Genomic DNA, 27054 nt, shown 5'->3' with positions numbered 1-27054 from the left:
TGGGTGGCTGAATTCAGTCGAAGGACCAATAAGAAGAAAAACCTTCGTCCAAAAGACTCGGTAACAACAAACTCCAATTTTTTGATTGGTTGATGGGTTTGACAGACAACCGCTAGCCAATCAGAATGAAGGATGCATCCAGTTCATGGTATAAGTGTAAAGAAAGCACGGAAACCGCTGCTCTTTCGCGTGAAATCACAGAGAAGGTTGAGCAGAGAACCGGTTAAGCTTCTTAAACATTTAGCTAGAATTTATTTATTAATTGTAATCCAGGTTGGACGACCATGGCTTCGGGAGGGGAGTGAGTATAATTATCATAGTGTATTCAGACAATGTTTATTTCGAAAAAAAGACCAACCAACAAATCCCTTTTAATTACCTAATGTAAGTTAAAATACGTTAGTTTATTAAAGTTAGCTGGAATGCTAATACATTGCTAACAGGGTAGCTAATGGGGTCAGTCACTTCATCCTCCGCACTTTTGTCCGTTGGTTAACGTAACAGTGTAGTTCTCACAATTGTACAATTCCCTATGATTGTTGACATTTGTCTAACTGTTGTCATTCAGGCCGTTGTCGTTGACCGGTTAACGGTGCTGAGCGTTAGCCAGCTGTGTGACAAAGCGCAGTCATCGCTGTCGTGTTTGAATGCTAACATTAGCTTAGCAGCACTGGCAAGGCCACAGCCATCCACCATCACACATCATACCGACACAGTGGCCTACCCACCGGTGAATGGCCCGTTTTTAGATTGGTTATCAGATTTTCATTACAGCGAATATAAATGAGCTCAGTAAATGGCATAAACCCATGTTACCTGTTAAAGGCTTTAGTAAAGAAAACGCTAGGCAGCTAAATGGCTATCTTTAAAGCTATAGCTGCACAGTACAAACAAGCTAGCAGGCTAACAGTGTTGGACACTCATTTCAAATGCCTCTCAGTTTAGTTGGATTCTATTTGCCGTTAGCTGAACAGTAATGAAATAATACATGTAAGCAATATGTACCCCACGATTACGTTGGTAGCTAACGTCTGAAAACTCACGCTACATTTGTAGCATGAGTGCTTAGGGAGGACCTAGCTAACAAAGTTTTTCTAATTCTTTTGCTGTGTCATCTGGGCTCGCTTACTCGCCAGTGTGTTAGCGCAAAAGCTACGGTTAGCGTGCTAACAACATGAAAGAGAAACCATATAAACTGTCCCGGACTTTTACAGAATCATATTGGTGATATTATACCCATATATTTTATTTTAATATTTTGAATGTACGAATGATGGCGTGAATTATCCGTATGTAGCACTGAATCACAATCGGCGAGTTGTGTAAACGACCTGTTTGCACTGAATACCTCAAAGTTGGTCATAAGTGCTTAATTACAAGAGTTAATGTAGAAACATGGGCATGGAATATAAAATGGGGGTTTCTGCCACATCCTGTAAATTACATTTATAATACTTATTTCTGTGGGTCATTATAAAAGTCTACAAACAATACACTGACGTACACAACTTAAGCATTTGCAGTAACAACACAAGGTACCAAAATTTTATTGTACAAGAACTCCCATTTGAGTACTAGACATGCCAGTGTGGTTTTTACAGTGTTGCACAAGCAACTTTTGAAGGAGTTCACATTATTGACTCCATTATTAAAGTTTCTTTCAAAACAGGGTAGAAAAAAGTGCTTTGCATTTCCCCAAAGACAAAGCCAGAAACTGTTACAAGTTTCACAGTGTGCACAGTAATTTTTGAGCCAGTTTCATCAACTTTATTAATGATGTTACTACACTTAAAATTGACTTGTTCTATGACATGGTAATGATAACATTTGACTGTTTTTATTTACTAGTTTTCCTTTTCTATTTATTGTAATGTATATAATATGCGTGGGCTTGAAAAAAAATTGCCAGGCAAAGCGTCGTTAACATTTCAATTGATTATCTCAGAAAAAAATCAAGATTTTGAGATGGTAACCTCAAATTTTGACTTGGTCAGCACTTTTTTTTCCTTCAGTGGTGGAAACTACACATGAGACCTTAAAGGTACTGAAATATTGTGTTTGACCTTTTTATTTTGCGTTCCTCATAGATCCAAAAATGATGATCTTGCAACTGCAATTCTGAAACAGAAGAACAGACCCAACAGACTGATTGTTGATGAATCCATCAATGAAGACAACAGCGTGGTCTCCCTCTCTCAGGTAAATAGTTGGAATGGTTTATCGCTTTATTAACAAGTTCAAGACTTTGATTTGTCATGAAAGGTAGTAACACTGATATTCACAAAATAATGGTTTAATGTGTTTAAAGACCAAAATGGATGAGCTGCAGCTCTTCCGTGGAGACACAGTGCTGATGAAAGGAAAGAAGAGGCGCGAGACTGTGTGTATTGTGCTGTCTGATGACACCTGTTCTGACGAAAAAGTTCGCATGAACAGGGTGGTCCGCAACAATCTGAGGGTCCGCCTGGGTGACGTCATCAGGTATGTAAAAGCACACAACTTTATAAAAAAAATTTAACAACTTTTGAAAAATTTGTGTTTTTAAGGCTATTATCTCCCTCAGCATTCAGCCATGTCCTGATGTGAAGTATGGAAAGAGGATTCATGTTCTTCCAATAGATGACACAGTAGAAGGAATTACTGGCAACCTGTTTGAGGTCTACCTGAAGCCATATTTCTTGGAGGCTTACAGGCCAATCCGCAAAGGTGAGTACCAGTTTCTTTTGTCAGACCAGAGGTTTTATTTGCATATTTTATCTCTTTCAGGGTACACCAGCTTACCACTCTATTGAAACTGTATGTTTTCAACTTTTACCTTGTCAAGGTGACATTTTCCTGGTCAGAGGAGGAATGCGTGCTGTGGAGTTCAAGGTGGTAGAGACTGACCCATCCCCTTACTGCATCGTTGCTCCTGATACTGTCATTCACTGTGAGGGAGAGCCAATTCGGAGAGAGGTAGGTAGCAGCAACTGTGTGTGGTTTAACTTGTACCGAAAAGAAATGGAAAAAATCAACTGCACAAAAATGTGAACAGCTTGTGTTTGAACATGCAGGATGAGGAAGAGTCCCTGAATGAAGTGGGCTACGATGACATTGGAGGAGTAAGGAAGCAGTTGGCTCAGATCAAAGAGATGGTGGAACTGCCACTCAGGCACCCAGCCCTGTTTAAGGCCATAGGAGTCAAGGTGAGACTGCTGGGGCTATTTCTTTCTTTCTTTTTTTTAAGTTAACTTAAAAAAATGTAAATTGAAAATCCGGTTTAGCTTTCTTCTAGAATTGTAAAGTAAGAATTTTAACTGTATTTTTGGAAAAAAATGAGGCCAATTTTCCCACTCAGCTAAACAATTTATACAGCCTAGAGATCCTAATCTGTTCCAGTAAAAGTATACCTGTGCAGGAATGACCTGTGGAAAATACCTACTGGTAATGACACGGACTTTTAGAGTATTCTTCATCTGTGTGTATGTGTGTTGTTGTTTTTTTTTCTGTTTGTTTGTTTTATTTTTTGTTCTTTTTTTTTTGGGCTGCTGTGCTATGCTTATCATATCTAGTATGCATTTCTAGTATTTCATCAAAGTATAGTAAGAGTGCTTTCTATATTTTGTTTGAGTTTCAGTTTGTTTCATGTAATGGTTGACTAGAGGTTCAAAGTTCAAAGAGATTCAGTCTGCCGCCTTTATATCAGTCATAAAATACTTTCAATTTAAGAGAAAAAAAAATCTTGTCTTAAATTTGATTTCATTCCTCACCCCCCTTATTTACAGCCACCGCGTGGAATTCTGCTTTACGGACCCCCTGGAACTGGAAAAACTTTGATTGCCAGAGCTGTGGCCAATGAAACGGGAGCTTTCTTCTTTCTGATTAATGGTGTGAACGTTAATTTATTTCTTCTATACCTACGTAATCCTAGTTAGGACTGTTTGATGCTGGAGTGGATTTAGATAGGGTTTGCTGTTTTTGTTTTTTAATGTCTGTGATTGATTTAAATGAGTATTTATGAGAGTCCTATCAGTAGCTGATACTATGGGTGGGGTTGCTTTTCAAACTGTTTGCCCGTGTCTTAGGCCCTGAGATCATGAGTAAGCTGGCTGGAGAAAGTGAGAGTAACCTGAGAAAGGCCTTTGAGGAAGCTGAAAAGAATGCTCCTGCCATCATCTTTATCGATGAGCTTGATGCAATTGCTCCAAAGAGAGAAAAGGTAAACAAGATCATGGAACTGAATAGGTGGCTAAATACACACACACACACACACACACATACACACACACACAGAGTCAGTTTTATTATGTGACTCTTGTGAAATAAATGCAAAAGTTTATAGACCTTGGAAATGAAAACAAAATGTTTAGCAATTATTTATGTATTTATTGAAGTTTATTTTTTACTGTGTTAAAAATCTAGCAGCTGCGACCTGAACCAAAACTCTGTCGTATTGATGACTACCTGATTAAGTACTCTAATTCAGTCAGCACTCTAATTTCTACATGGGATTTAAAATGTCCTGTTTTGTTTTTTTTTTTAAATAGACTCATGGAGAGGTGGAGAGGCGCATTGTTTCTCAGCTTCTGACTCTTATGGATGGCCTGAAACAGAGAGCTCATGTCATTGTCATGGCTGCCACCAACAGACCCAACAGCATTGATCCGGCTCTCAGGAGATTTGGTAAACTGTATTTAAAGCATGTCTTTAATTTACTTTATGGGCCAAAACCTAAAGAAACATCCACTTTGTGTGTGTCTGTTTGTCATAAAATGTTAAGTCAGCAACACACCAGCAATTTAATTTATAACATCTCACCATTTCACTACAAATTTGTGTGAAGAGTAATTTTAAACAATATTTAGGCTTAAATTTAAGACTTTAATCATTTATTTATGTATTTATTTTTGCATAATATTCAGCAGTGTCAGAATATGTTCGTTACAGCTTCTCTTCAGGCAAATTAAAATATAATTTTTCAAGTTAAATCATTACTTGAACAGATTCGTGCACATGAAGTTGTTAGATTTTTAGATAACATGAAGAGTACTGTTTGAATGCCTAAAACCTTGTCGTTGCAGTTTTAAAACTGCTGGTGTGTTGATTTTGTGGGGTCTGCAGTTTAATTGTGGGTCACTTTCTCACAACTCTGCACTTCAGTTTGTCAAAGCTGTCAGAAACATCCTAACAAAGGCTTTTCAAAGAGTTAGACATGGATGTTTTCTGAACATTCAAATATGAATGCTGTTAAATGGAATGATTTATGCTGGTCTTCATACTAAAATACTTCTGTAACATCAGCAGATAGTGTTGTACTTCTCTGTTAGCGAGGCGCTAAACATGGGGTGTAAATGTTTTATTTATTTATTTATTTTAACAATGTTCAGTGAACTATGATGGGGGGATGCATCAGCTGCAATATGTGCTCAACAGGAAGTTAAGATGGGTTGTTACTGTGCAAACACATCAGTCATGAATTCCCACACCATGTTTCCACATTCCTGAAACATGGTGTATGCACCAATGCAAAAAACCAATTTTTCTTGTTTGTATTTAAATAAACAGCTAGTTTTACTTTTGAGTTTACTCTTGGACTTTAATAATCTTATTCATGTAACGGTTTCTCATTAAAACTAATACTTGGGTTTAATCTTTGTCACTTTCAGGGCGTTTTGACAGGGAAGTTGACATTGGTATCCCTGATGCTACTGGAAGGTTGGAGATTCTCCAGATTCACACCAAGAACATGAAGCTGGCTGATGATGTTGACTTGGAACAGGTTTGTACACATAACTCCTTTCTTGTAATTGGTGTGGTTTAAAGATACAACACACGGATTCCTTGAACGATGGGTATAGCCATATGGTTATTATTGCCTGAGACTAAGAAGTAAAATTGTACTACATGTTTTAAGTAATTATATGTAACTATTGTTAATCTGCTGTTATACTATCTAATGAAGAGCTACTTTCACATTACTCAGTTCCCAAGCTAACCTTAGTGACTGTACTTGGCCTGGCATTCAGTGTATTATAATTGTTCCTTGTGACACAGTCATCCATTATCAAGTAGCTGAGTTGCATAAAGCTACAGATGTAGGTCTTTGTCACATGTAAGGCACATTGCTTGGAAACCTAGGGAAGAATTCCTAAGTGTTGAGCTCTCTGTTTCCAATTTTAGGTAGCCAATGAGACTCACGGGCATGTGGGTGCAGATCTGGCAGCTCTGTGCTCTGAGGCTGCTCTGCAGGCCATTAGGAAGAAGATGGACCTGATTGACCTGGAGGATGAGACCATTGATGCTGAAGTCATGAACTCTCTTGCTGTCACCATGGATGACTTCAAGGTAAGCAATCTGATACTCCTTCGTTAACTGGGGTTACTGTTACATACAGGGTTGCTGTCATGGTAGGGACAGTACTATGTATCTGAGTCTGGAGTTGGCTTGATGCAAATTTCATTAGGGGCTATGCCAGGTTCTGTGTTCAAGAAAGTGCATGTCTGATGTCTTCAGCAGTTCCGGCCTAAGATGGTATTCACATAGCCAGTAGTTGCCTTTTGGCGTCAATACTAACACGATCAACTCTGTTATCCAGTGGGCTCTGAGCCAGAGCAACCCATCAGCCCTGAGAGAGACTGTTGTTGAGGTTCCCAACATTACCTGGGAGGATATTGGTGGTCTGGATGATGTCAAGAGGGAGCTGCAAGAGTTGGTGCAGGTATGAGCCTCATTTAGAAATGTCTGAAACAACTGATACATTGTAAACTGAAGGCTTAGTGTTGTCTCTAACTGTTTCCCCCCTTACTTGTACTTAATTTAGTACCCAGTGGAGCACCCAGACAAGTTCCTCAAGTTTGGCATGACCCCATCCAAGGGTGTGCTATTCTATGGTCCCCCTGGATGTGGTAAGACTCTGTTGGCCAAAGCCATTGCCAACGAGTGCCAGGCAAACTTCATATCTATCAAAGGACCTGAGCTGCTCACTATGTGGTTTGGAGAGTCTGAGGCTAATGTCAGAGAGATCTTCGACAAGGTGAGACTTTGTAGGATATCTGTCGTTACATTTGGATGTCAGAGAATTTGAATGTTGTTAAATCAGAGTTGTCACATTTAACAGTTTGGTGCTGGATAGGACAGATTTCTTTGTATATTTGATGTGTGTGCTCATCTTCTACATGTAGGCTCGTCAAGCAGCCCCATGCGTTCTCTTCTTTGATGAGCTGGACTCCATAGCCAAGGCCCGTGGTGGCAACGTGGGAGATGGCGGTGGAGCCGCAGACCGCGTCATCAACCAGATCCTGACTGAGATGGATGGAATGTCAAGCAAGAAAAACGTCTTTATCATTGGAGCCACAAACAGACCAGACATCATCGACCCTGCCATCCTGAGACCTGGCCGTCTGGATCAGCTCATCTACATCCCCCTGCCTGACGAGAAGAGCAGGGTCAGCATCCTGAAGGCCAACCTCCGCAAGAGTCCCATCAGCAAGGTGACAAAGCTGCTACTTACTCACACAACTGACATACCCACTTAACTCTTGTGTTGTTTTTTTGTTTGTTTTTTTCTTGGTGTAGTTACTGTAGCATAAAGTAGCATACAAACAGTTGATGCTGAATTCCTGTAAAATGTTGTCATTTTGTTAAAAATTTAAAATTTGCTTCTAATTACTTCAGGATTGTTTATTAGAACAATGATAGATGTTAAGAAATGGTCTTACAAGCAATTTAGAACATTAATAGAAATGTCCCCTTTGAGGTTTCATCAGGAGTGGCATCTGGTGTAAAAACTGCCAAATGAAACCTCAGCAGAGATGCCCAATATGATGGCCCTCTTGTGACAAGGGGAGCAGCCAAAAGTAGCTAACAAAAAATGTGACTTACTAATTGTAACTGAATAGAAGTTAAAATTTGACATTGTCTCCGTTTGATAGGATGTGGACTTGGACTTCCTGGCTAAGATGACCAACGGCTTCTCTGGAGCTGATCTCACAGAGATCTGCCAGCGGGCGTGTAAACTGGCCATCAGGGAGAGCATTGAAAACGAGATCCGCAGAGAGAGGGAGAGGCAGACCAACCCATCAGCTATGGTCAGCACTTGTTTTATCTCCGTGTTCACTTTTTCATATCAGGATGAGCATCTTCAAACTATTGCAATGCTGCTGCCTCTGATCTCTCATGTATAAAATGTTGATTTCATAGGAGGTAGAAGAGGATGATCCTGTACCGGAGATCAGGAAGGACCACTTTGAAGAGGCAATGCGATTTGCTCGCCGCTCCGTCAGTGACAATGACATTCGCAAATACGAGATGTTCGCTCAGACACTGCAGCAGAGCCGTGGCTTTGGCAGCTTCAGGTACTTTCATTTCATACTAAATTTTGAAAGTCATGTAGTTTTAAGTTTTGCAGAAAAGAACCATTAATGTGGATGCTATTCCTTCTAAGTTCTCATTGATTGTACTGTAATTAGAGCTGGGCGATAGAACAATATGTATTGCGAAATAACTTTTTCTCGATAGAAAAATGAAACTAGAGATTGTCGAAAGGAAAGGCCAGAGAAATTCCGTAGTGTGGAGGTATTTCGGCTATTTGAAGTCTGACCAAAAAAACAGAGTAACACGCACTGTAAATTGCGCCAAAAGCATGTTCCCACAAAGTCTGGAAATACAACAAACCTTTTTTATCAACTGAAGCAGTGTCACCCACTAGAGCACGCTCAATCTCTGACTGAAAGCGCTAATTCGTCATCGAAAACAACCAGGGGAATCCCTGCGAAGCAGCAACAGTCAATTAAGTCTGCTTTCTCCAGCGTCTTACCATATGACAAAAAAGCTGAGAGACATAACGAATGCCACAGCTTACTGTCTTGCTAAAGACATGCTACCAATAAACACGGTCGAAAATGAAGGATTCAAGCAGCTAATTAAGGTAATGGATCCTTGTTACCAACTCCGTTGACATAAACATTTATCTCAGACAGCACTTCCAAAGCAATATTATATAAGTTAGTCAATTTTGTCTCTTCTTCTGTAAAATAAACTAAGATTAATTTTTAGAATTAATATTTTGTTTCTAAGTGACAATTTAGTAGTCTTTTTGTTTGTTCTATTTTGAAACTTAAATGCTTTAGTGGCTCATATCATGATATGAAAAAATCTTATATCGCCCAGCTCTAACTGTAATATGACTATTTTGAATAGAGTAGATTCTTTAATACACTCAAAAGCTGAAACCAGCTGTGTATTTAAAGGATATCTGGAGAAGTTTCCTCTGAATGTAAGAATAAAGAATAAATAAAAATGTTTCCTTTCAGGTTTCCCTCCAGTGCTGCAGGCGGCAGTGGTCCAAGCCATGGTTCTGGTGGAACTGGCACCGGTCCAGTGTTCAATGAAGATAATGATGATGACCTGTATGGATAAACATACACTGCCCCACAGTGGTCAGTACTGGGATCACACCTGTACAAATCTCACCAGATTCCACATTTTTAGGACTTTGTGCTTCTTTCATGTGTTCCTTTTTTTTCTTTTGTATGGTTTGTTTTTTTTCCCCTCTTTTTTTCTTTTTTCTTTTTTTTTCCCCCCTTGGAGAAAGCATGTAGCTGCTTGGTTTGCCCTGGCTTTGATGTGGGTGGGGTAAGGGGATGTTGGAATTGGAAGGTGGAAAAACTGACTGTGGATTTCTTTTTCCTGGGGTGGGGGGTGATGTTTGAGTGGCCTCATTCTCAGTATATCACAACCAACATGAATGACTATAGTGATGGAATTCTATGCTAGAAAGAAAAGAGAAAAAAAACACAAACATATTGCTAATGACTTCCTTTTTTTGTTTTGTTTTTTTAAATAAACAGTAGCATATAATGTATTACAAATTTGTCAAGGTTATGTTGTTGGAAAATAAAATCTCACGAAACAGAACTGTTGTCAGTTTCTATTAAGCTTTTTTATTGCTTGTATATTAGGCATTACAAAATTAAGTTAAACAGATACTTGATTCATCAGAGTGAGGTTAAATCATCTGCATTTATGGTACCTGGTATTATTTGCCATTTATCTGCCTGTTTGACAGAGATGTAAATCTTGCAGAAAGACGGCATGTAACAAAGTTTTTGTTTGGTTCACCCCCCTCCCCCCCCCTCCTACTTCTTCTACCAGACACTAAAACTCTTTACAGGGCAGTTTGTAGTTGATGAGATCTGTCTGTTCTCTGCTGCCAGCAGAGTGAAAGTATAAAGACGTGATCAGTAGTGCTGTCACTGGGCTAAGATACTGTTCAGTTTCTGTCCACACAGTGTCACTGTAACTGTGAGAGAAACACTGCTGCTTGGATTTTTTTTCTTTTTCTTTCTTTTTTTCTTCCCCCATACTGAAAATGTAACGGGGGTGAAAATTGATCAAAATTACTGAACTAAAATTGCTATGAAATTAATCATAGTGACAACTCTTCTTAAAAAGTATACATCGACTTTGCTAGAGACTCAGTAAGCATCATGGAAGGGGAAATGAGGATGTTCAGCATCTCTCCACACTCTCTCTCTGTAGAAACAAATGCAAATTGTAGTTAGTGGTTTATTTTAATAATTTGCCTATTAATGTACTACTATACCCAACTAACTCCAAACACTTCTGAGAAACTGTTTAAAATCCAAGACCTACTGAAATCACCAGCTGTGAGCCTTCTCCAGAGGGAGACTACAATAGTTCATGCTTTGGTATATAAACATCTAAATATTTAGGCTCTGGGGGAAGAAGCAGTTCAGAATTGTTTTTAGGTGCCAAGGAGACTTGGTGACTTACCTCGACTGTTGGAGCGATGAAACGCTTGTTGTGATTGAAGGATTCAATGCTCTTCGTGTCCTCTTCTGACAAGGAAAAGTCAAACACGTTCAAGTTCTGCTGGATTCTGGAAGGCGTCACGCTTTTGGGAATACACACAACACCCCTCTGAATGTGCCACCTGCAAATGAGTCATTGAGTCATGTGATTAGTCAAATAAATGGAGGACACCGTTAAAGGGATTAGTGGTGATTGTATTACTTTGAGTTTTCCTGGGCCGGTGTCTTCTTGTATCTTTGGGCTATGGCTCCCAGTCAAGGATCTGCTAGCAGACTTGGTTCATTAGCGGAGGCCCAGGGTCTGTCTCCACTGCCCAGAGGACTGTAAGCTGTCACACAAACTCCCACTGAGCTGAGATGGAGGTGTGAAACCTGTTACTTTGACATATTAATCTCAGAAAGGATGACTGCCAGTTTGAATGTTAAACAATCATTAAACTGACCGACAGTGTGAGAGGAGATCTGCTTGAGACAAATATGGATGGCATTCAACCTGTAACACAGACACACAATTATTAGTTACAGTTTACTGACTTGTTTGAACAGAGCTGAAAAAATGTAGCTGCACGTGGTTTACTACAGGTTTGTGTCTGGCCATGCTTATGATGTCATCAGTCTGCCTGGCATTGAAGTTGGACAGACCTATAGCCTTGACTAGCCCTCTATCTATGAGGCTCTCCATGGCAGTCCAAGTATCCCTGTATTGTGTGTCAGAATAACAAATGCTTCCATCTTCCTTTCGAGGCATCAGTTCCTTCCCCCTCCTGAAACGCCCACACCTGAATAGCTGCTTCAGGTAAAGTGACAATTCAATCTCTGCTCAGTTACAGCCAGATGGAGACGTATTAACATTACTGAGTGTGTGTAGTCACTCACTGAAATGCAATGGGCCAGTGCATGAGGTAAAGGTCCAGGTAGGAGAGACCCAGATCTGCTAAACTGGTCCTGCATGCCTCTTCAACATCCTGGGGGTCATGTTTGGTGTTCCACAGTTTGGAAGTCACAAACACTTCTTCACGCTGCAGAGCCTGGAGCGGAAAGTATGACACGGATACAAACCAATGACTGCTCTGAATACAGGGAAACACTTGAACAGGGCACATTACAGACAGTGACAAGTTTGAGCCTGATGGTAGTGAACTGCAGACTTGAACCTATGTTAAAACCAATCTTCATCTACATGTTTTGGCTTACAGACCAAATATTAACCACTTCTTCAAAACCATTTGCTGACACAGTGATTTGTATACACTCTTTGGACTCTTCTTTAAAGAAACATTATGTTATTTGGGTTTCTGAAATTTATTTGAAAAAAACAAACAAAAAGCAACAAAAAACCCACGAGAGAAGTATAGATGAAAAAACATCTTGGCAGAGCTTCCTAACCTCAGAAATATAACTAAAACTGTCATACATCTCTCACCCTGCAGTGGCCCTCAGGTTTAATAAACAACAGCAACAATCAACAGAAAAACACTTCACAGGTAAGATAAGGAGCAGATATCTTGTTTGTTTATGTGACTAAACTGAAAATATTTATCCGTTTTTTATCTGAATGTCAGTAGATTTATCAGTTAACACTGTAAAGCCTGAAACATGAAATAACTGCCAGGAAATTCTATTTAATTGTAAATAAATAAATAAATAATAATAATAATAATAATAATTAATTTGCTCACAGTAGCACTGCATGTGTCTGATAGGCTACCCTATTACATGGTCCAGCAGATAGCTCCTACAATTCTTAATATCATTCTAAAGCTCACTTTTAAAGCTCTGAGTCAAGAAAGCATGTGGACTGCTTTGAAAAGTTCGGCTAAATATTTGTAGTTTTTACTTTTGTATGTATTTTTATGGCACATGTCCACACCAGCCTACTGATGTGGCTGACGTGAAGAGAATAAAGGCACCTGGAGCTGATTAAAAGACCACCAAAGCTCACCTTTCCTGGACCCACCCAGAGAGCCAGAGCCTCTCCAACCTCCTTTTCATTCTCATAAGCAGCAGCACAATCAAAGTGCCTGTATCCACACTCTAAAGCTGTATGCACCGCCTGCTTCACCTGAGAACACACAGAGACAGACGTAAGCTTTAAAATTCCACCATGTCCAAAAACATTTGTTGGACCTGCTAACTCTGTGTGAGTGTTTATGTCCCTGCCTGTCCCGAGGTACTTTTCCATGTGCCGAGTCCAATCACGGGCATCCTCTGCCGTGTCGAGAGAGTCACAAAGGTGTTCATCCTCCAACTCTGAGAACCCGGCGGAGAAAAGACAAAGAGGAGTGTGTGAGGTCTTCACTCGCGAGCTTATATGAGGCTTAGTTGTCTGGTCATCATGACCAAGTCCTAACACTGAGTTACTGATTAAAACACATATGAGTTCATGATCTGCACTACAGCTGGGGTCATGTGTATGAATCATATACTCTACATATGCAAATTCCTTTAACAAGCAATCGTCTTGCTTGCTGACCCACTTTTCTGTTATTAGCTGTTCTTTTGCCATTTGAGCTTAAAACTGTGTTTCGGTGAAAATATAAACTCTTTGTGAACTCAGCCCCGTCGCAAGAAATGGCTGATGCGGCTAGATGCCATTCGTCACAGTGCAGAGTTACTGGAGCACATCTCAGGCAGCCTTTCCATGGTTCACTAATTGCCTGTTTTATCCTCAACATGTGGGGCGCACACACAGACTTTGCTCATCAGGCACTGCAGTTGTTTCGCGTGATCTCCCAGCACAGATCACCTTCCCTTTGCTCTGCCCAGGGTGCAGGAGAAAACATTTAAACCAGTAACCATCAAACACAACCAGCATTTGAATAAAAAGTCTTTCTTCTCGTACCTGGAATTGCTTCAGAAGATGAACCAGTGATCAGTTGAAGGTTGAGTCCATCAGAATTTTAGCACGCTGAGGTCAGTCTGTCTTCATATGTTTATCTGTAACTACGGCTGATGGAAAATGTCCAAATTCCACCATGCACACTGTTAAACATTCATGACCAGGGTCACAAGGCAGATTTATTTGTTTAGAGGTGCTGGTGGCTGCTCAATTTTTACTTCCATATTACTTTCAGAATTTGGAGTCTTATTCCAGTTTTGATCTTGCTAACCTTAAATGCCCAATCAAATCAATAATCTATCCATCTATCTACGTCTGAGAAGATGAATGCAGCAGGGAAGATGAAAAAATAGTTTTGATACAGAGATTTGTTTACATTCTTTTGACTATTTTCTCTAAAGAAATGTCGGATAATTTAGTCTTCAAACATGAAGTTAAACAAAACCATGACTGAAGATTACACGAACAAATCTTGATGGATCTTGTTAACCTTACAACTGTAATAAAAACTGTCAGATAAATGTATTACAGTGGCCTTCATGCGCAAAGCAAAAATACAAATACACAAAACCCAACAATTTTAACTTTGCAAGCAAGGTAAGGACAGGCAGGTGTCACGGTGGTAAAGTGGTTAACAAGACAGTTACTGGTTCATGTTGGATGGCTGGGGCCTTTCTGTGTGGAGCTTGCATGTTTTCCCTGTGCCTGCATGGTACTCCTGAGGGTCCGAATAACATTCGTCAAACTTAAGTAACGATTCTAAATTGGTCATACCCGTGAATGTCTTTCTATGCTGTCCACTCTTGCCTCTGTACGCAACCACAGAAGATTTCAGATCAAACAGAACTCGAACAGTGTGACTGAAGTGCAAATTTTTAGCTTTAACTCAAAGCATTTTACAAAAGTATTGCATTAACTTTTAAGAAATTACAGCCATTTATAGTCTCCCATTTTCCAATACTTAAAAATTATCGTCTGACACGCAGTTTCATGGCCAGGTGAGATCTGTTCCTTTGTTATTTAATGATAAATGGTGCAGATAGAAGATATGGAGTTGGAATGGACTCCAAGTGATGAACTTGCTTGAGGTACCACAGGAGACAAATATGGTGCTCAAAGACAGAATTGTGTGCATGGTTAAGAGAAACAACATCTAACAAAGTCAAGAACACTCTCTGGTAGGCCTATTCTTCAAACGTCTACATTTGATTATGAAAATAAATACAGAAGGTCTACAACACAGTGAAAACTACTCGTATTTGGTTTTTCAGTCTTATGGCATCCTCCTTCATTTCCATCAATATATCCTTGGATCTCATATTACGGTTTATCCTGGAATAATGAGAAAACAGGCCTCAGTTGGACATGAAACTGGTTGTCAGCCAATGGTCATAATTGTTAAGCAGTGAATGGAGGTGTTTTGTAAAACCCCTTTAATGAAATCAGAGAATCTGCACTTCAAACATCTTTATGCCTGGTTTAAACTCCACTGTGGTGGTGTAAAAGAGGCAAAATTAACAGGTTAAGGTATGTTTGTTGTTGCTGTTGTGCGCTGAGAAAGGTTTTAATCTTATATAATGTTGCATGTTGGTCTTTTCTCCTCCCCCCTCCTTGAGGTTTTCTTCTTTCCCACTGTTGCCAAGTGCTTGCTCATAGGAGTTCTGAGATTATCAGTTTTTCTTAGACTGTAAAGCACTTTGAGGTGAATGTTATTAGGAACTGGTACTTGTTCTCAAGCAGCAATAAATGAAAATGAAGCAAACTTCACACATTTGGTTTATTTGTTTTCATTTTGAAAAATTCATAGATATTGGCATATGCACAATAAGCAGTGTAAGTGAGTCTTTGATTAGCAGCAGCAGCACTTGTTAAGCCTGGTTGTTGCCACAGGACCATCACACAAGTCATTCAAGTCTCTCCCCAAAGAGAAAAAACAACAACATATCTTATAGTTTTGTCTTTCACAATATAAAAGAGAATTTATCAAACACGAAGCATTCAAATATTTTCCTGTACACCTCATTTATTCGACCTACTAGGACTGTCAGCATAACCCACACATATTCTCACCACTGCTGCAAATTACAGCGAGGAAGAGCTCAAGGGCGTCCCCTGCAGCTGAGACAGAGAACAGTTTTTCTATTTGCACTACGTACAGTTTGTAACGTTTGATGTACAGCTGTTAGGGAACAGAGGCATTTATCACATCGGAAACTGAGGACTCCATGTAACCAAAAAAGTAGACAACAATGCGGTCTACTTTTTGGCATTGCTCACAGTAGCACCGAGACATGGCCTTCAAATGCCACAAGAGAAAGCAGAATATCCCACAACAAAGCTGGCTTTCCCACAGGAATCGGTCTAACGTCACGCTTGCATTCCTCTGGGAAATCCAGCAATTACTTGTATGGCACTTTACAAAGACGAATTGGCAAAAATCATCAGTCTTGTATCAAATCACTTCCTATAAATGATCCTTCTTACATACAGTACAGTAAGGTGAATTACTTTACATAGCTTGCTTACCGTTTTTTTAAAATTACCAGGTCCTGGTGGTAACGCCTAACACAGCATAGGGCATCATGTGTTGTGTTCATGGCTATTTGTCTTTATTATAGTGTGACCTGTATGTGTGTTCACATATGTGGTGTGACACCGGGCTAAGGCACCTAAATGTCCCTCAGATATTGAGCCAGGCTATTCAGTTCACAGCTCAGAAGGGAAAGCACCGATATTATGTGCAGATATCTAAACTTACACTGCTGTTACAGTTACGTGATTGTCATTCCCAGATTCTTCCATTGCAGCTAAACTATGCTAATATTATTGGAGTAATGCAAGAGTTTTTAGAGCTCTGTGGCACTGCACGTCTAGGGATATTTTAGGGGAGACAGATCATACTAATGGCCTACAGATTTTCAAGCATAATTCTTTATTAGATTGAAAGCATGGGGGAGAAAAAAGAAGAAAAACTCTGGCATGTGCCAAAGGAAAGGCTATGCTAAAAACCACTGAAGCTGCTGGTACACTTAATGTAAACATTAAGCAATCCTTTTTTGACATGTTTGGAAAACAAAATCCTGTTCTTGTTATAAAATATTTCACGCTTTATCCTATCACAAAAAGACGAGGATCAGAGTCGGACGGCATATAAAACCACTGATAAATCCGTATAAAACAGTTAAGAAAAGAGGTTCCCTTAAAAACCAGAATCGTGCTGAGCCCATCCTCAGCACCGCTCTGCTGCTCAGGGTGCTTGTGTGTATGTATTTGTGGGTCTGTGTGTGTCTGTGTGCGCGCGCGTTTGGGCTGAAAGACAAAATAAATATGAGTACTTTACATCCTGATACTGCCATTCTTCCTTTTGTGAAGTCCCTAAATTATCACAGCACATGTTCAAAGCTGTATTCATTCACAGGGACATGAGGGTAACTACAAACAAAGAAGGAGTAGATGAAGGAGTGTAGTTTTTTTCCTCAGGTTTAGTCTGGAGTTTGTGGTGGAGGAGTTAGAGATGTGTCTTTCTAGGACTGGGGGAGGTGTTGTCTGATAATTTCTCTGGACTGAGGGGGGATCCTGTCGGGAAAACGGACCGAAAACTCCACGATGAGGTCACCACGCTGTGAAGGGTTCTTTGGAAAAGGCAGGCCTTCGCCTCTGAGTCGTTTCACCGTCCCTGGCTTGATGATGTCGTGACAAGGGAGGGAGATAACGCGGTTTTCCAGCGTGGGAATGCTAACTGTGCAGCCACACAACGCCTGGAGAAGAGAGGAGATTGAAAGGGTTAATATCATTAATAGGAATAAAATGCCAAATCCATGAATATCTCGGTGATGTAATGTTTCGTTAAAGTCTGCAGTGTTCATATCTTCCCCCAGTACGCTATCGGGAGGCAGTATTTGTTGTGCTTTCGGTGTGGTGTGTGTAAAAGTATGTGAAGAAAAGAAGTTGTACTGACAGCACTGCGGGGGTCGAAAGAGCAGTATTTGGAACAGGAACATTTAGGAAAACATGACTTGGCAGTGGGAAAGTTTTCTAGTCTTTGTTTGCAAGTGTGTGTGTGTGTGTGTGTGTGTGTGTGTGTGCGCATGTGTGTTAGGGAGTGTGTGTAAGTGTGTCAGCATTGCAGGGCCCCACATTGCACAGGGGACTAATTTTAGCAACGGTCTCATAGCTGGGACTAATGAAGTGAGGCAGGAATCGGCTGAGCTCGTAAATAGTTGGAGGGCCTGTCAGATCCCCACATGCACACAAACACACACATGCACAGACGCACACTCACTCACATGCCTCACCTCCTTATCACAGTGCCTGATGCATCCAGTCCGTGTAGAGAGCGCTAAACTAAACACAGAGACTTTCCGGTTATCACGACTTCACAGGCTTTCCAGTGAGCATCATTCACCAGATTTGCACTTAATGGAAAGAACTATTTAAATCCACAACAGTGTGAATGGACTTCCCTTTTCTTTTTTCTTTAAATATAACACTTGAAAAATACATCACTACAAATAAAACAGTAAATAAATACTATAAAAAAGTGTGGAAAAGAGAGAGAAAACCAGTGAGAATGACCAGCAGTAGAATTCACTGTGAGCTAAAGGGTTAGGTTAAATAATGAAGACGGGGAGACAGAAGCTTAATTTGGAGATTCCTCAAACTACTCTAAGACAAAGAAAGATATAGAAATTAAAATTAAACATTTTAAAGTTGTTAAAGGGTCGGCTTTCTTATGCCATTTGTTACTGGCTCCATTAACCTTTAGCCGAGGAGATAAAAAAATGTTACTGTTCATCAGGTATAGACCAATTTTAACAGCATGTTGCTATTGTTACTGTGCTACTTTTAAATGCATTTACAGCTAAGGCTGATGAAATACACTCACCAGCCACTTTATTAGATATGGCAGCAACTCAATGCATTTGCAGTTCAAACAGAGCATCAGAATGAGGAAGAAATGTGATTTAAATGACTCTGAACGTGACACGTGGTTGTTGCTGTCAGACAGGCTGGTCTGAATATTTCAGAAACTGCTGATCTACTGGGATTTTCCAACACAACCATCCCTAGTGTTTACAGGCCGTGTTCCAAAAAAGAGAAAATATCCAGTGAGTGTCAGTTTTCTGAGTGAAAATGTCTTGTCGAAGCCAGAGATCAGCAGAGAAGTGCTTTGATCTAATAAGAAGGAAAAAACAACTCAAATAACCACGCATTACAAATAAGGTATGCAAGAGAGCATCTCTGAATGCACAACGCATTGTACCTTGAAGCAGATGGGCTACAGCAGCAGGAACACCACACTCATGTCAGCTAAGAACAAAAAACTAAAGCTACAATTTACAAGGGCTCACCAAAATTGAACAATAGAAGAATGGAAAAACATTCAGTCTGATAAATCTCTATTTATGGCACGATATTCACATGGTAGGGTCCAAATTTGGCATGAACAACATGAAAGCATGGATTCATCCTTCCTTTTATTAACCGTTCACGCTGCTGGTGTGGGAGATATTTTCCTGGCACACTTTGGGCTTGTACCCACTGAGCATCACTTAAACCACAGCCATCCCTTTATGACCACAGTATGCCCGTCTTCTGATGGCTGCTTCCAGCAGGATAACACACCATGTCACAAAGCTCAAATAATCTAATACAGGATTCTTAAACACTGTACTCAAATGGCTTTCTCAATCCAACATAGTGGCTCTGGGATGTTGTGGAACTGGATTTCATATCATGGATGTGCAGCTGACAAATCTGCAGTATCTGTCTGATGCTGTCATGTCAATATGGACTAAAATCTCCAGCACCTCTGTTTCCAGCAGACTTATAGCAAACCAAAAGCGTGTCCAATCCAGTACTACATACCTACCTAATAAAGCAGTGAGTGTGCATCTAGTACAGGTAACTATAGTGGTGCTAGATATAAAAAGGGAGATCACTTATATCACCTGGGTATCATAAAAGATCAAATCCCTGAAGGATTAAGATACTCAATAGCTAGAGATGTATAAATTCTATCCCCTTCTGGTGTAATTGTGATTTTTGCCCAGAATAATAGCTCCAAGATCCAATCCATGCGCTTAGACACTATTGTACTAATTGGAAGATTTTCAGGCTGTGCCTGTTTCTTTGAAAAGAAACTGGGGTGTAAATGTGGCCTGGAGAGCAGCTGCTTCACAGGACCAAGTTTTCCAGCCATGACATCATCATCATCCTTTAACCCATCACATACATTAGAGGGTGATTTCTTTGACTGCAGTGGAGAGCAGTGGCTCATCCTTCAGTTATGGACAGCTCCATTGACTAACACACGTCTCGCACACAGACAGGTTGCCATGACGCTCAACACACATTGCCAGCTGATCCGAGGGCCCACTGATTGCGTAAGCCTCAGCACAGACAAGGCTTTAGAAACTGACACAGACACACAGTCACTTTTTGCTATATTTGAAAGAACATTTTCTAGACTTGTATTACTGAGGGCCATATGCTAATGTTAACTTTCACTGTTAAAACCCAACAGTTTTGTTACATTTAGCTGTCAGAGCCAGCTTAAGGCGTGCTCATAGTCCGAAGTGTCCTTACAAGTGTGGGCCGCCTGTCACAGAGCCTGTCCTGAAATACTGGTTGCTAATGCTACACACAACAGATGCTGCAAAATGCAAATGCTGTCTTACTCCCATAGATTCAGCAGTTATTTGCCAGAGAGCTGCAAAAAAGCTGTCCACGCTGCCTTCAGAGCCCAGCAGCTACAGTTGTCCTGGATGTGGATTTTACAGCAATGACAGGAGCTAGACAACTCAGAGGCTTCATTATTGCCATAGAGCCTACCTACAGATCCCAATATAGACTGGTTTCAGGGAAGCCAGTGTGTCATATTTGAGGTAAACTCTCAAATTGCTTCTGACTGTAACTGTGAAAAGACAGCGGGGCTGAATGTTACCTCTGCTAATGTCTCCCAGGAGTTTATAGCATAGCCAAACAAACTTGGAGACACTAAACTGAGCCGCTGATCAGGGCATGCTTCAGGCAGAAAGCAAAACTGAACAGCCAAATATCTGGAGACTCATACAGCAGCCAAAAATATGACTAAATAGAGATACCTGCTTCAGAAAGGCGATTGCAAATATCAGCATGCCTCAGTCTCACCCCTTTTGGTTTTTACTTTGTAATGAGCACTTGCAGAGATTTTTGCTAATATAATCAATCATCTGATTCGTGAAGCTATATTCTCTACTGAAGAACTGGATAACATTTGCCACATTATGCGTGGTAGGTTTTCTAGCATGCGGCATGCATCTGGTGCTGTGATTTTACTGCAGTATTTAGCATCACATCTTCAAGAGAGCAGTGGAATATGAGCTCTTATTTGCTTTGGATACTGAATCATCTGACCCACTTCCCTAATATTCCCTAGATACCCCCCCGACACACATCCCAGCCACAGTTCCCCTTCGCTTCCTCATCTCAACTTTAGCTGCGTCAGAAATTAAGTCTCTTATCTGGCTGCTGTGGGAGCAGAGGGTTTTAGCTGTGGGAGTTCTGCAGTGCAAACCTAATCACTGTGCTGGTTTGATCAAGTACCATCCCCTGCTTAATGTGACTCAACAAACTCTAATGTGCTCTCGTCAACTTAGGCTTCATTGTCTTTCCGTGTGCAGACGCACTTATTTTCCAGCGCATTAACTGCACGGTGCGAGAGTCAGTGCTGCTTTTAGAGGAAACCTGCTAAAAAAACAAAACAAAAAAAAAAACAAAAAACACAGGCCCGAGTTGAGTAAAAACAACATCTCCCCTGACATCTCCAGCTATTTGAGAACACCTGCCATTAAGCAGCAGATCACGTCGAGAGCAGGCCAGTGAGTGGCAACGCTATTAGAAACATTAAAGTTTGTCTAATATAGAGCCAGAGCAGAGCTGGTGCTGGACTCTCTGCCCTCTAATTAAATGTCCTGCCAGTCACAGTAATAACAGCCTGGATCATCACCAATGTCACACTGCAATCCGTCTTTAACGGAGTGTGTTGGCAAATACGCTTGAAGATGGAGAGTGTGTGCACACACACTTGCTTGTGTGCAGCTTTGTGCTTGTGTGTCTATTTATGTATTGATGCATATGTTTTCATACAGTGTGCAGAACAAGTGAGGATAATGGCTTTGTGCCAGTCGCACAAATACACCACATTCTGGCTTCCTCTATCACATTGCAGTGGCAGAGACTCTGATGCACACACTCTCCCACCTTGGTATGTTTGATATGACCACCCACCCAGCACTGTTAAATTACAGACACACCTCTCTGGGCTGAATGACATGAATAATTTGTATTTTTAGTTCAAACTTTGCACATCTTCATTAAAAATTAACCTGGGACTGCTCCACTGGGAATCAACATCAGAAGCTTGGCAGCATTATCTACAACTACATGTAGAACAGCAACAAAGAGAGTTCAACTGGTGACAGAGGGAAAATCAGAAGACAAGACAGATGAGAGAGGGAGGTTAAATCGAAGGAGACAGGCGCACCTCTTTTAGGCTGATCTTGCAGTTATAGATTATGTTGGAACCGTCTCTTTTGAAGTGGGCGTGCCCTTTGTCTTTAAGCACAAACGCTATGTCGGCGGGAATGTTCTCAGGGGTCTCGTCCCCTTCCTTTGGGAAAGTAATCTTGGTCCCCTCCTTCCAGCCTTTCTTGATGACAATGTTGAGGATCTTGTCCTCCGTCCTCATGCTCCGTCCGTCTGGGTTCAACCTGCGGCGCGTGATCTTCATGCGCTTGGTGCAGCCGTGGAAGATCTCTTCCAGCGAGACCTTCAGCTCGTGGACGACCGGAGGATCCTGCTGCTTTCGGTTGGTCCCGAGGCGCTCTGATGGTACGCCTCTCCTCCTGCGGCCTTCCCCTGGGAAGCCATTGTTCATCCCCCCCGGAAAGCCAAACTGCCTCCCAAAATGGGTAAAGGGATCATCCTCGTCCATTTCCGCGTCCTGCTCCGTGTCATTGCTGTGGTCGTTGTGGAAGGAAAAGCCGTTGGAGCGACTGTGACTGCGGTTGGAGCCGAAAAACATATCAAAGGGGTTGGAGCCACCGAAGAAGGAGGCAAAGGTGGCATGGGGATCTCCATGAAAAGTGTAGTGGTACGATGAACTTCCGGGAGGACCCGAAGAGCTGCTGCCTCCTGTTTTTAAGCCTGAGAGATTTAAAAAAAAGAGAGTGAGAGAAAGAGAACAAGAACGTGAGACCTCACATGCACACACTCAAACACCCACCAGCCAAAATACACACAATAATATGAATTCAGATACCAGACGTAGGACCTAAACACAAAGTGTGGGTAACAGTAGAGAGAAGAGTGGTGCCCGCGTAGGTGGGAAAAATCCCACAGCATCACCGGTCTTCCAAAAGCACTGCTGTTGGAGAAACTCAGGTCACTCCATCCAACACACTCGCACAGAAACACACACTTACACGCACACGTTTTCAGCAGAGACACATGCACAGAACACCCACAAATGCAAACTACAGCAGTCGCTGCTATTCATATCTGAACCACGTAATAGTCTTATGCCATCTGTCTGTCATCTAGCACACCACACAGACACGCACACAGAGTTACATACACACTCTACGGGCAGCTGAGGTAGACTATAAGGTATTAGAGCTGGTAAGTGTTGTTGACACCGAAGACAACAACAGAAAATTAAACATGTGCCAGCACATAAACATGAAAACATGGAAGAGACGGCATTATTACTTCAGTGACTGAAACCCACCAAGCTGCGATATGAGATGGTTCCTGAGCTATTTCAATAACAACTTAATCCATCATAACCCCGGCTTAATAAGGCTTCACTAACAAAGCCTGCACTCTCTGACCCCTTGCACTCAAATGATCCAGAACACCCTCTCCTTACCTTCCTCTCCCAGCTGATCATAGACCACCCTCTTCTTGGGGTCACTCAGCACCTCATAGGCTTCTGCGATCTCCTTGAACTTCTCCTCTGCGCTAGGATCCTTGTTCTTGTCTGGGTGAAAGCGGAGCGCCATGCGCCGGTAGGCCTTCTTGATTTCCTCCTCGTTGGAGCCCTTGGGGATGCCCAAGGTCTTGTAGTAGTCCTTCCCCATGTTGGCACTCTCAGGAATGGGACCCCCTCTTCAGCTCAGGCTGTTGTCAGTCACTGGTGAGATACAAGACTACTTTAGAGTCTTAAGATGGATACTACGCTGAAGGAGAGGTTATATTTGAGTTGGCAAAGGTGCAGAGTGGACTGCATCCATTAGGGTTTTACTGTGAACACTATTTAATGATGCTGTAGCTGGAAATAGAAGGTGCTGCTTTCACTGCTGAAAAATCAAGAGTGCCGAGGAATCCCCCTTCATCTAATTCATCACAGGGCTTCTGGCGACCAGCTCAGCCTGTTAGGCAGGGTATAGATAATACTTTAATAATAATGGTGATGATTATCTGCCTCCATCCCAGTTTTGTTTAACCATCCGGGCATAAAAACCCAAATGGACAGGCAGAAGCGCTTCGCCGAAGCACTGCGGTGGACACAGCGGGAGCGCACACGGCAGGGGGAAAGCCTGGTTTCATCTGTAACACTAAAACACCCTGACTATCTGCTGCTACAGAAACCGTTCGCTATTACAGTAAAGCCCACTCCCACGGGAAAAAAAAAAACCCTTTAGCGTGACAATTTCAGCTTTATTTGTGCCACTGTAAAAACCAACAGCGGGTTTAATCTGATTCACATTCCGACAGAAAGGAAAAGCCTAAAAAATAAAAAACGAATAAATGGACAGTGAGAAGAAATACAAGCAAAATCCTACCAGGAAGCTTTGCAATTAATGAAGAATCAGAACAGCATGGCCCGGCTTCTCCCCGTCTCTCTGTCTTTCTTCCCTTCAGCCCCTGCTGTCTGCCTGCCTGCTGCTCTGATGCTGCTGGGTCCTTATAAATTGACGTCAGGACGCCGGGAGGATCACTGGCTCTGAAATAACCGGTGACCAAACACCGAGATCCCCCTGACGTTTCTCTGAAAAATCTCGGACAAATGTCCGTGAACCTTCGAGTCCACATCCACCATGGGTAATAATAATAATACTAATATATATTTTTTAAAAGCAGGGTACCGTTCTCTAAAAAATGGATTAAAGCATGGGTGCGCAAGGAATCTATGAAAAAGTTACTAAGTGATTGTAACTTCTTTGATACGGGGCTGTGTTCGGTTTTTAATAACTCCTTTCACTCTGGTGATGGTTGATAAACCTAACCCCGCTTCTCGTCCGCAGTCGTGTTCTTTTCTGGTCCACCCGACTTTGAAATTTGCGCAAATATAGAAAGCTTTTCCTTAAAAAGCGTCAAAACATTTCCTTACCGAGCCTGCTCCTCCTGCTGCTGCTGCTGCCTTGTTTCCGATTCTGGTCCTGTGTCTGAAAATTGCAGCCGGGAGAGCAGACCCAACCCTCTGTCAGCCAGCAGCGCTCTTTGTTCAGGGTCTGCTCACATACACACAAACAGCACAGGCTGATTTCTATTTAGGATTAAGTTAAATTAGTGGCATTGGTTTAACTTTTTGATTTATGGGCAGTCGAAGCTGGCAGGTCTGGGGCTTGGGTGGACATATTTGGACAGGCGTCGTCCTGATACCTTTCTTTAATTTTTTTTCTTTTTAAAGGAAAAAGAAAGCGGTGTGTGTTAATGCGTGTGATCCTGCAGTCGTGCCTGGATTTAATCGGTATAAACACTGACTGCTGAGTCATGTGATGACTCCCCTCTTCCCCACACACGCATTTTCATCTTCTATCTTTGTGAAAAGTTAACATCTATTCACAGTCACATCCTACTTTCTCAACACCAAACCTCAACTTTCACGCTTTCCCATCCCTCAAAAACCCATTACATCCTCAACCCAAATCTTATTTTTAATATTTTCACTTTTACACTTAACCTCACCCCCAACACAGATTACCTTTTTCCCTCCCAACCTTTAAGCCTTTCACCTATTATTATAAATCCAAGTTTAGCCATTTCCAAAATAATCCATCTGACCCCAAACCTTGACCCAGAGCTGCTTGGAGATTGTTGGAGAGTGAAAATGGCTCCATCAAGGTTGATGTTTGGTAGAGATTCAACACATACACAGCTTCTAAATAATGTCTTATTAGAATAAGTATATAAGTATATATAATAAGTCTTAATTTGAACAAATCAGTAAGCAATAAGCATCCACATTTAGGCCTTCATCAGGTTACGTGCTTTACTAGTGAGGATTCCCAAACAAATAGTTAAACTTACCCAAACCTGTTGACAAATGGTCTTAAAGCTCAGAGTGACCCCTAGACTGTCCTTGTGTACAAGTGAACCTGATATTACAAGATTTCACATCTTGTAATATGTGAAATCTATTAATCTTCACATTAATATGAACTCAGATACCAGATGTAGGACCTAAAGACAAAGTGTGGGTAACAGTAGAGAAGAGTGGTGGCCACGTGCTTAAAATCCCCAGAGATACATTAAATAGATCTTGTTCAATAAAATTTACCTTATTTGGAGTTTTTTTTTCCGTCTTTCACTGCAGGGAGATTTCATTCCACACATCACATCTCAAAGGAGAAATATTCCTTTGTGCAGATCAGATCAAGGAGCAGCCTACCTAGCTTTAAAAAAAAAAAAAGTAGAAGAAAATTGCATGTAATGTGGAGGTCTGAGTCATTATTGATGACTTTTAGCATTAAGTGCACAGGAAAGTACACCCAGCAGGGTGAAACGCTTCTTGTCGAATTGAGACGGGGAGAGATAATGAGAGAGAAATAAAGGCTCATTTAGGTTTGAGTCATCACTCCCCACTGGACTGGCGAGGAGGTGCGAGAAAAGTGGGCGTCTCAATGGAGGAGTCTGTCTGACACACGCTTAACATTCAAAATAAAGCAAGCACGAAGAGAACTGGCGTATAGCTGTGCAGGGCACTGGGGAGACATTCCTGTGCGTCTCGATAGGTGTGTGTGTTTTGGCAGTGGGGAGGGACTTTGAGCCATTGCAGCTGTCCCACAAGAACAACTGGTTAGTGGTGGAGTGCTATTCGTGCTTGGGAATGTGACTGCCACTGAAACATGTTGAAGCTGACTGCAATGCAACATCCGGTTAGGTGAAGATCTGCATCTGTCTGTATCAAATCACTGAACTGGTTACACAATCGACTATTCTTATTCATTACAGGCAGGAGGTCTTGCATAACTGGTGAGCTTTCAGAGAACAGAGTCACATTTCTGCTGCCGTGCACCATGTGTGTGTTTGTTTGCAAACTAATAGCCATTGATGACTGCCTGGGAGCTCATCCACGTGCTCCTCTGATGCTGAGTGTGCACCGAAACGGGGTGATGCTGGGTTTCCATGGTGACA

The 27054-nt window shown here is 41.4% G+C and overlaps 3 protein-coding genes across 5 annotated transcripts; 1 reads left to right on the top strand and 2 right to left on the bottom strand.

Annotated features, from left to right (window-relative positions):
- Positions 1–144: 144 nt before the first annotated feature.
- vcp (valosin containing protein) lies at positions 145–9894 on the top strand. The gene is made up of 17 exons (XM_004544496.3): positions 145–301; positions 2088–2199; positions 2309–2481; positions 2564–2706; positions 2825–2955; positions 3054–3185; positions 3765–3867; positions 4065–4198; positions 4527–4662; positions 5646–5758; positions 6160–6324; positions 6575–6697; positions 6800–7012; positions 7161–7469; positions 7911–8066; positions 8179–8333; positions 9291–9894. Exons 1-17 carry the CDS (start codon positions 285–287, stop codon positions 9394–9396), a joined length of 2421 nt encoding a protein of 806 aa, XP_004544553.3. The 5' UTR covers positions 145–284; the 3' UTR covers positions 9397–9894.
- akr1a1a (aldo-keto reductase family 1, member A1a (aldehyde reductase)) lies at positions 9514–13096 on the bottom strand. The gene is given in 8 exon segments (XM_076890818.1): positions 9514–10508; positions 10762–10933; positions 11014–11163; positions 11255–11304; positions 11380–11575; positions 11688–11839; positions 12754–12873; positions 12972–13096. Coding segments are annotated over 8 exon segments (975 nt in total). The 5' UTR covers positions 13053–13096; the 3' UTR covers positions 9514–10454.
- A 2317-nt stretch (positions 13097–15413) lies between these two features.
- Positions 15414–26783, bottom strand: dnajb5 (DnaJ heat shock protein family (Hsp40) member B5). Of its 3 annotated transcripts, XM_004544490.4 has the most exons (5): positions 26198–26783; positions 25028–25148; positions 23564–23827; positions 22178–22839; positions 15414–17408 (listed from the first exon to the last, which is right to left on the bottom strand). In XM_004544490.4, exons 3-5 carry the CDS (start codon positions 23772–23774, stop codon positions 17175–17177), a joined length of 1107 nt encoding a protein of 368 aa, XP_004544547.1. In that variant the 5' UTR covers positions 23775–23827; positions 25028–25148; positions 26198–26783; the 3' UTR covers positions 15414–17174. The 3 variants fall into 3 exon arrangements, with proteins under 3 accessions (XP_004544547.1, XP_012772718.1, XP_004544548.1); XM_012917264.5 differs by lacking the exon at positions 26198–26783 and having other exon boundaries at positions 25028–25291; XM_004544491.5 differs by lacking the exons at positions 25028–25148; positions 26198–26783 and adding an exon at positions 24480–24623.
- Between the last annotated feature and the right edge of the window lie 271 nt (positions 26784–27054).

This window comes from Maylandia zebra, linkage group LG12 (genome assembly GCF_041146795.1).
Source record: "Maylandia zebra isolate NMK-2024a linkage group LG12, Mzebra_GT3a, whole genome shotgun sequence".
Taxonomy (NCBI): Eukaryota; Metazoa; Chordata; class Actinopteri; order Cichliformes; family Cichlidae; genus Maylandia; species Maylandia zebra.
This window is presented reverse-complemented; position numbering and strand designations above follow the sequence as displayed.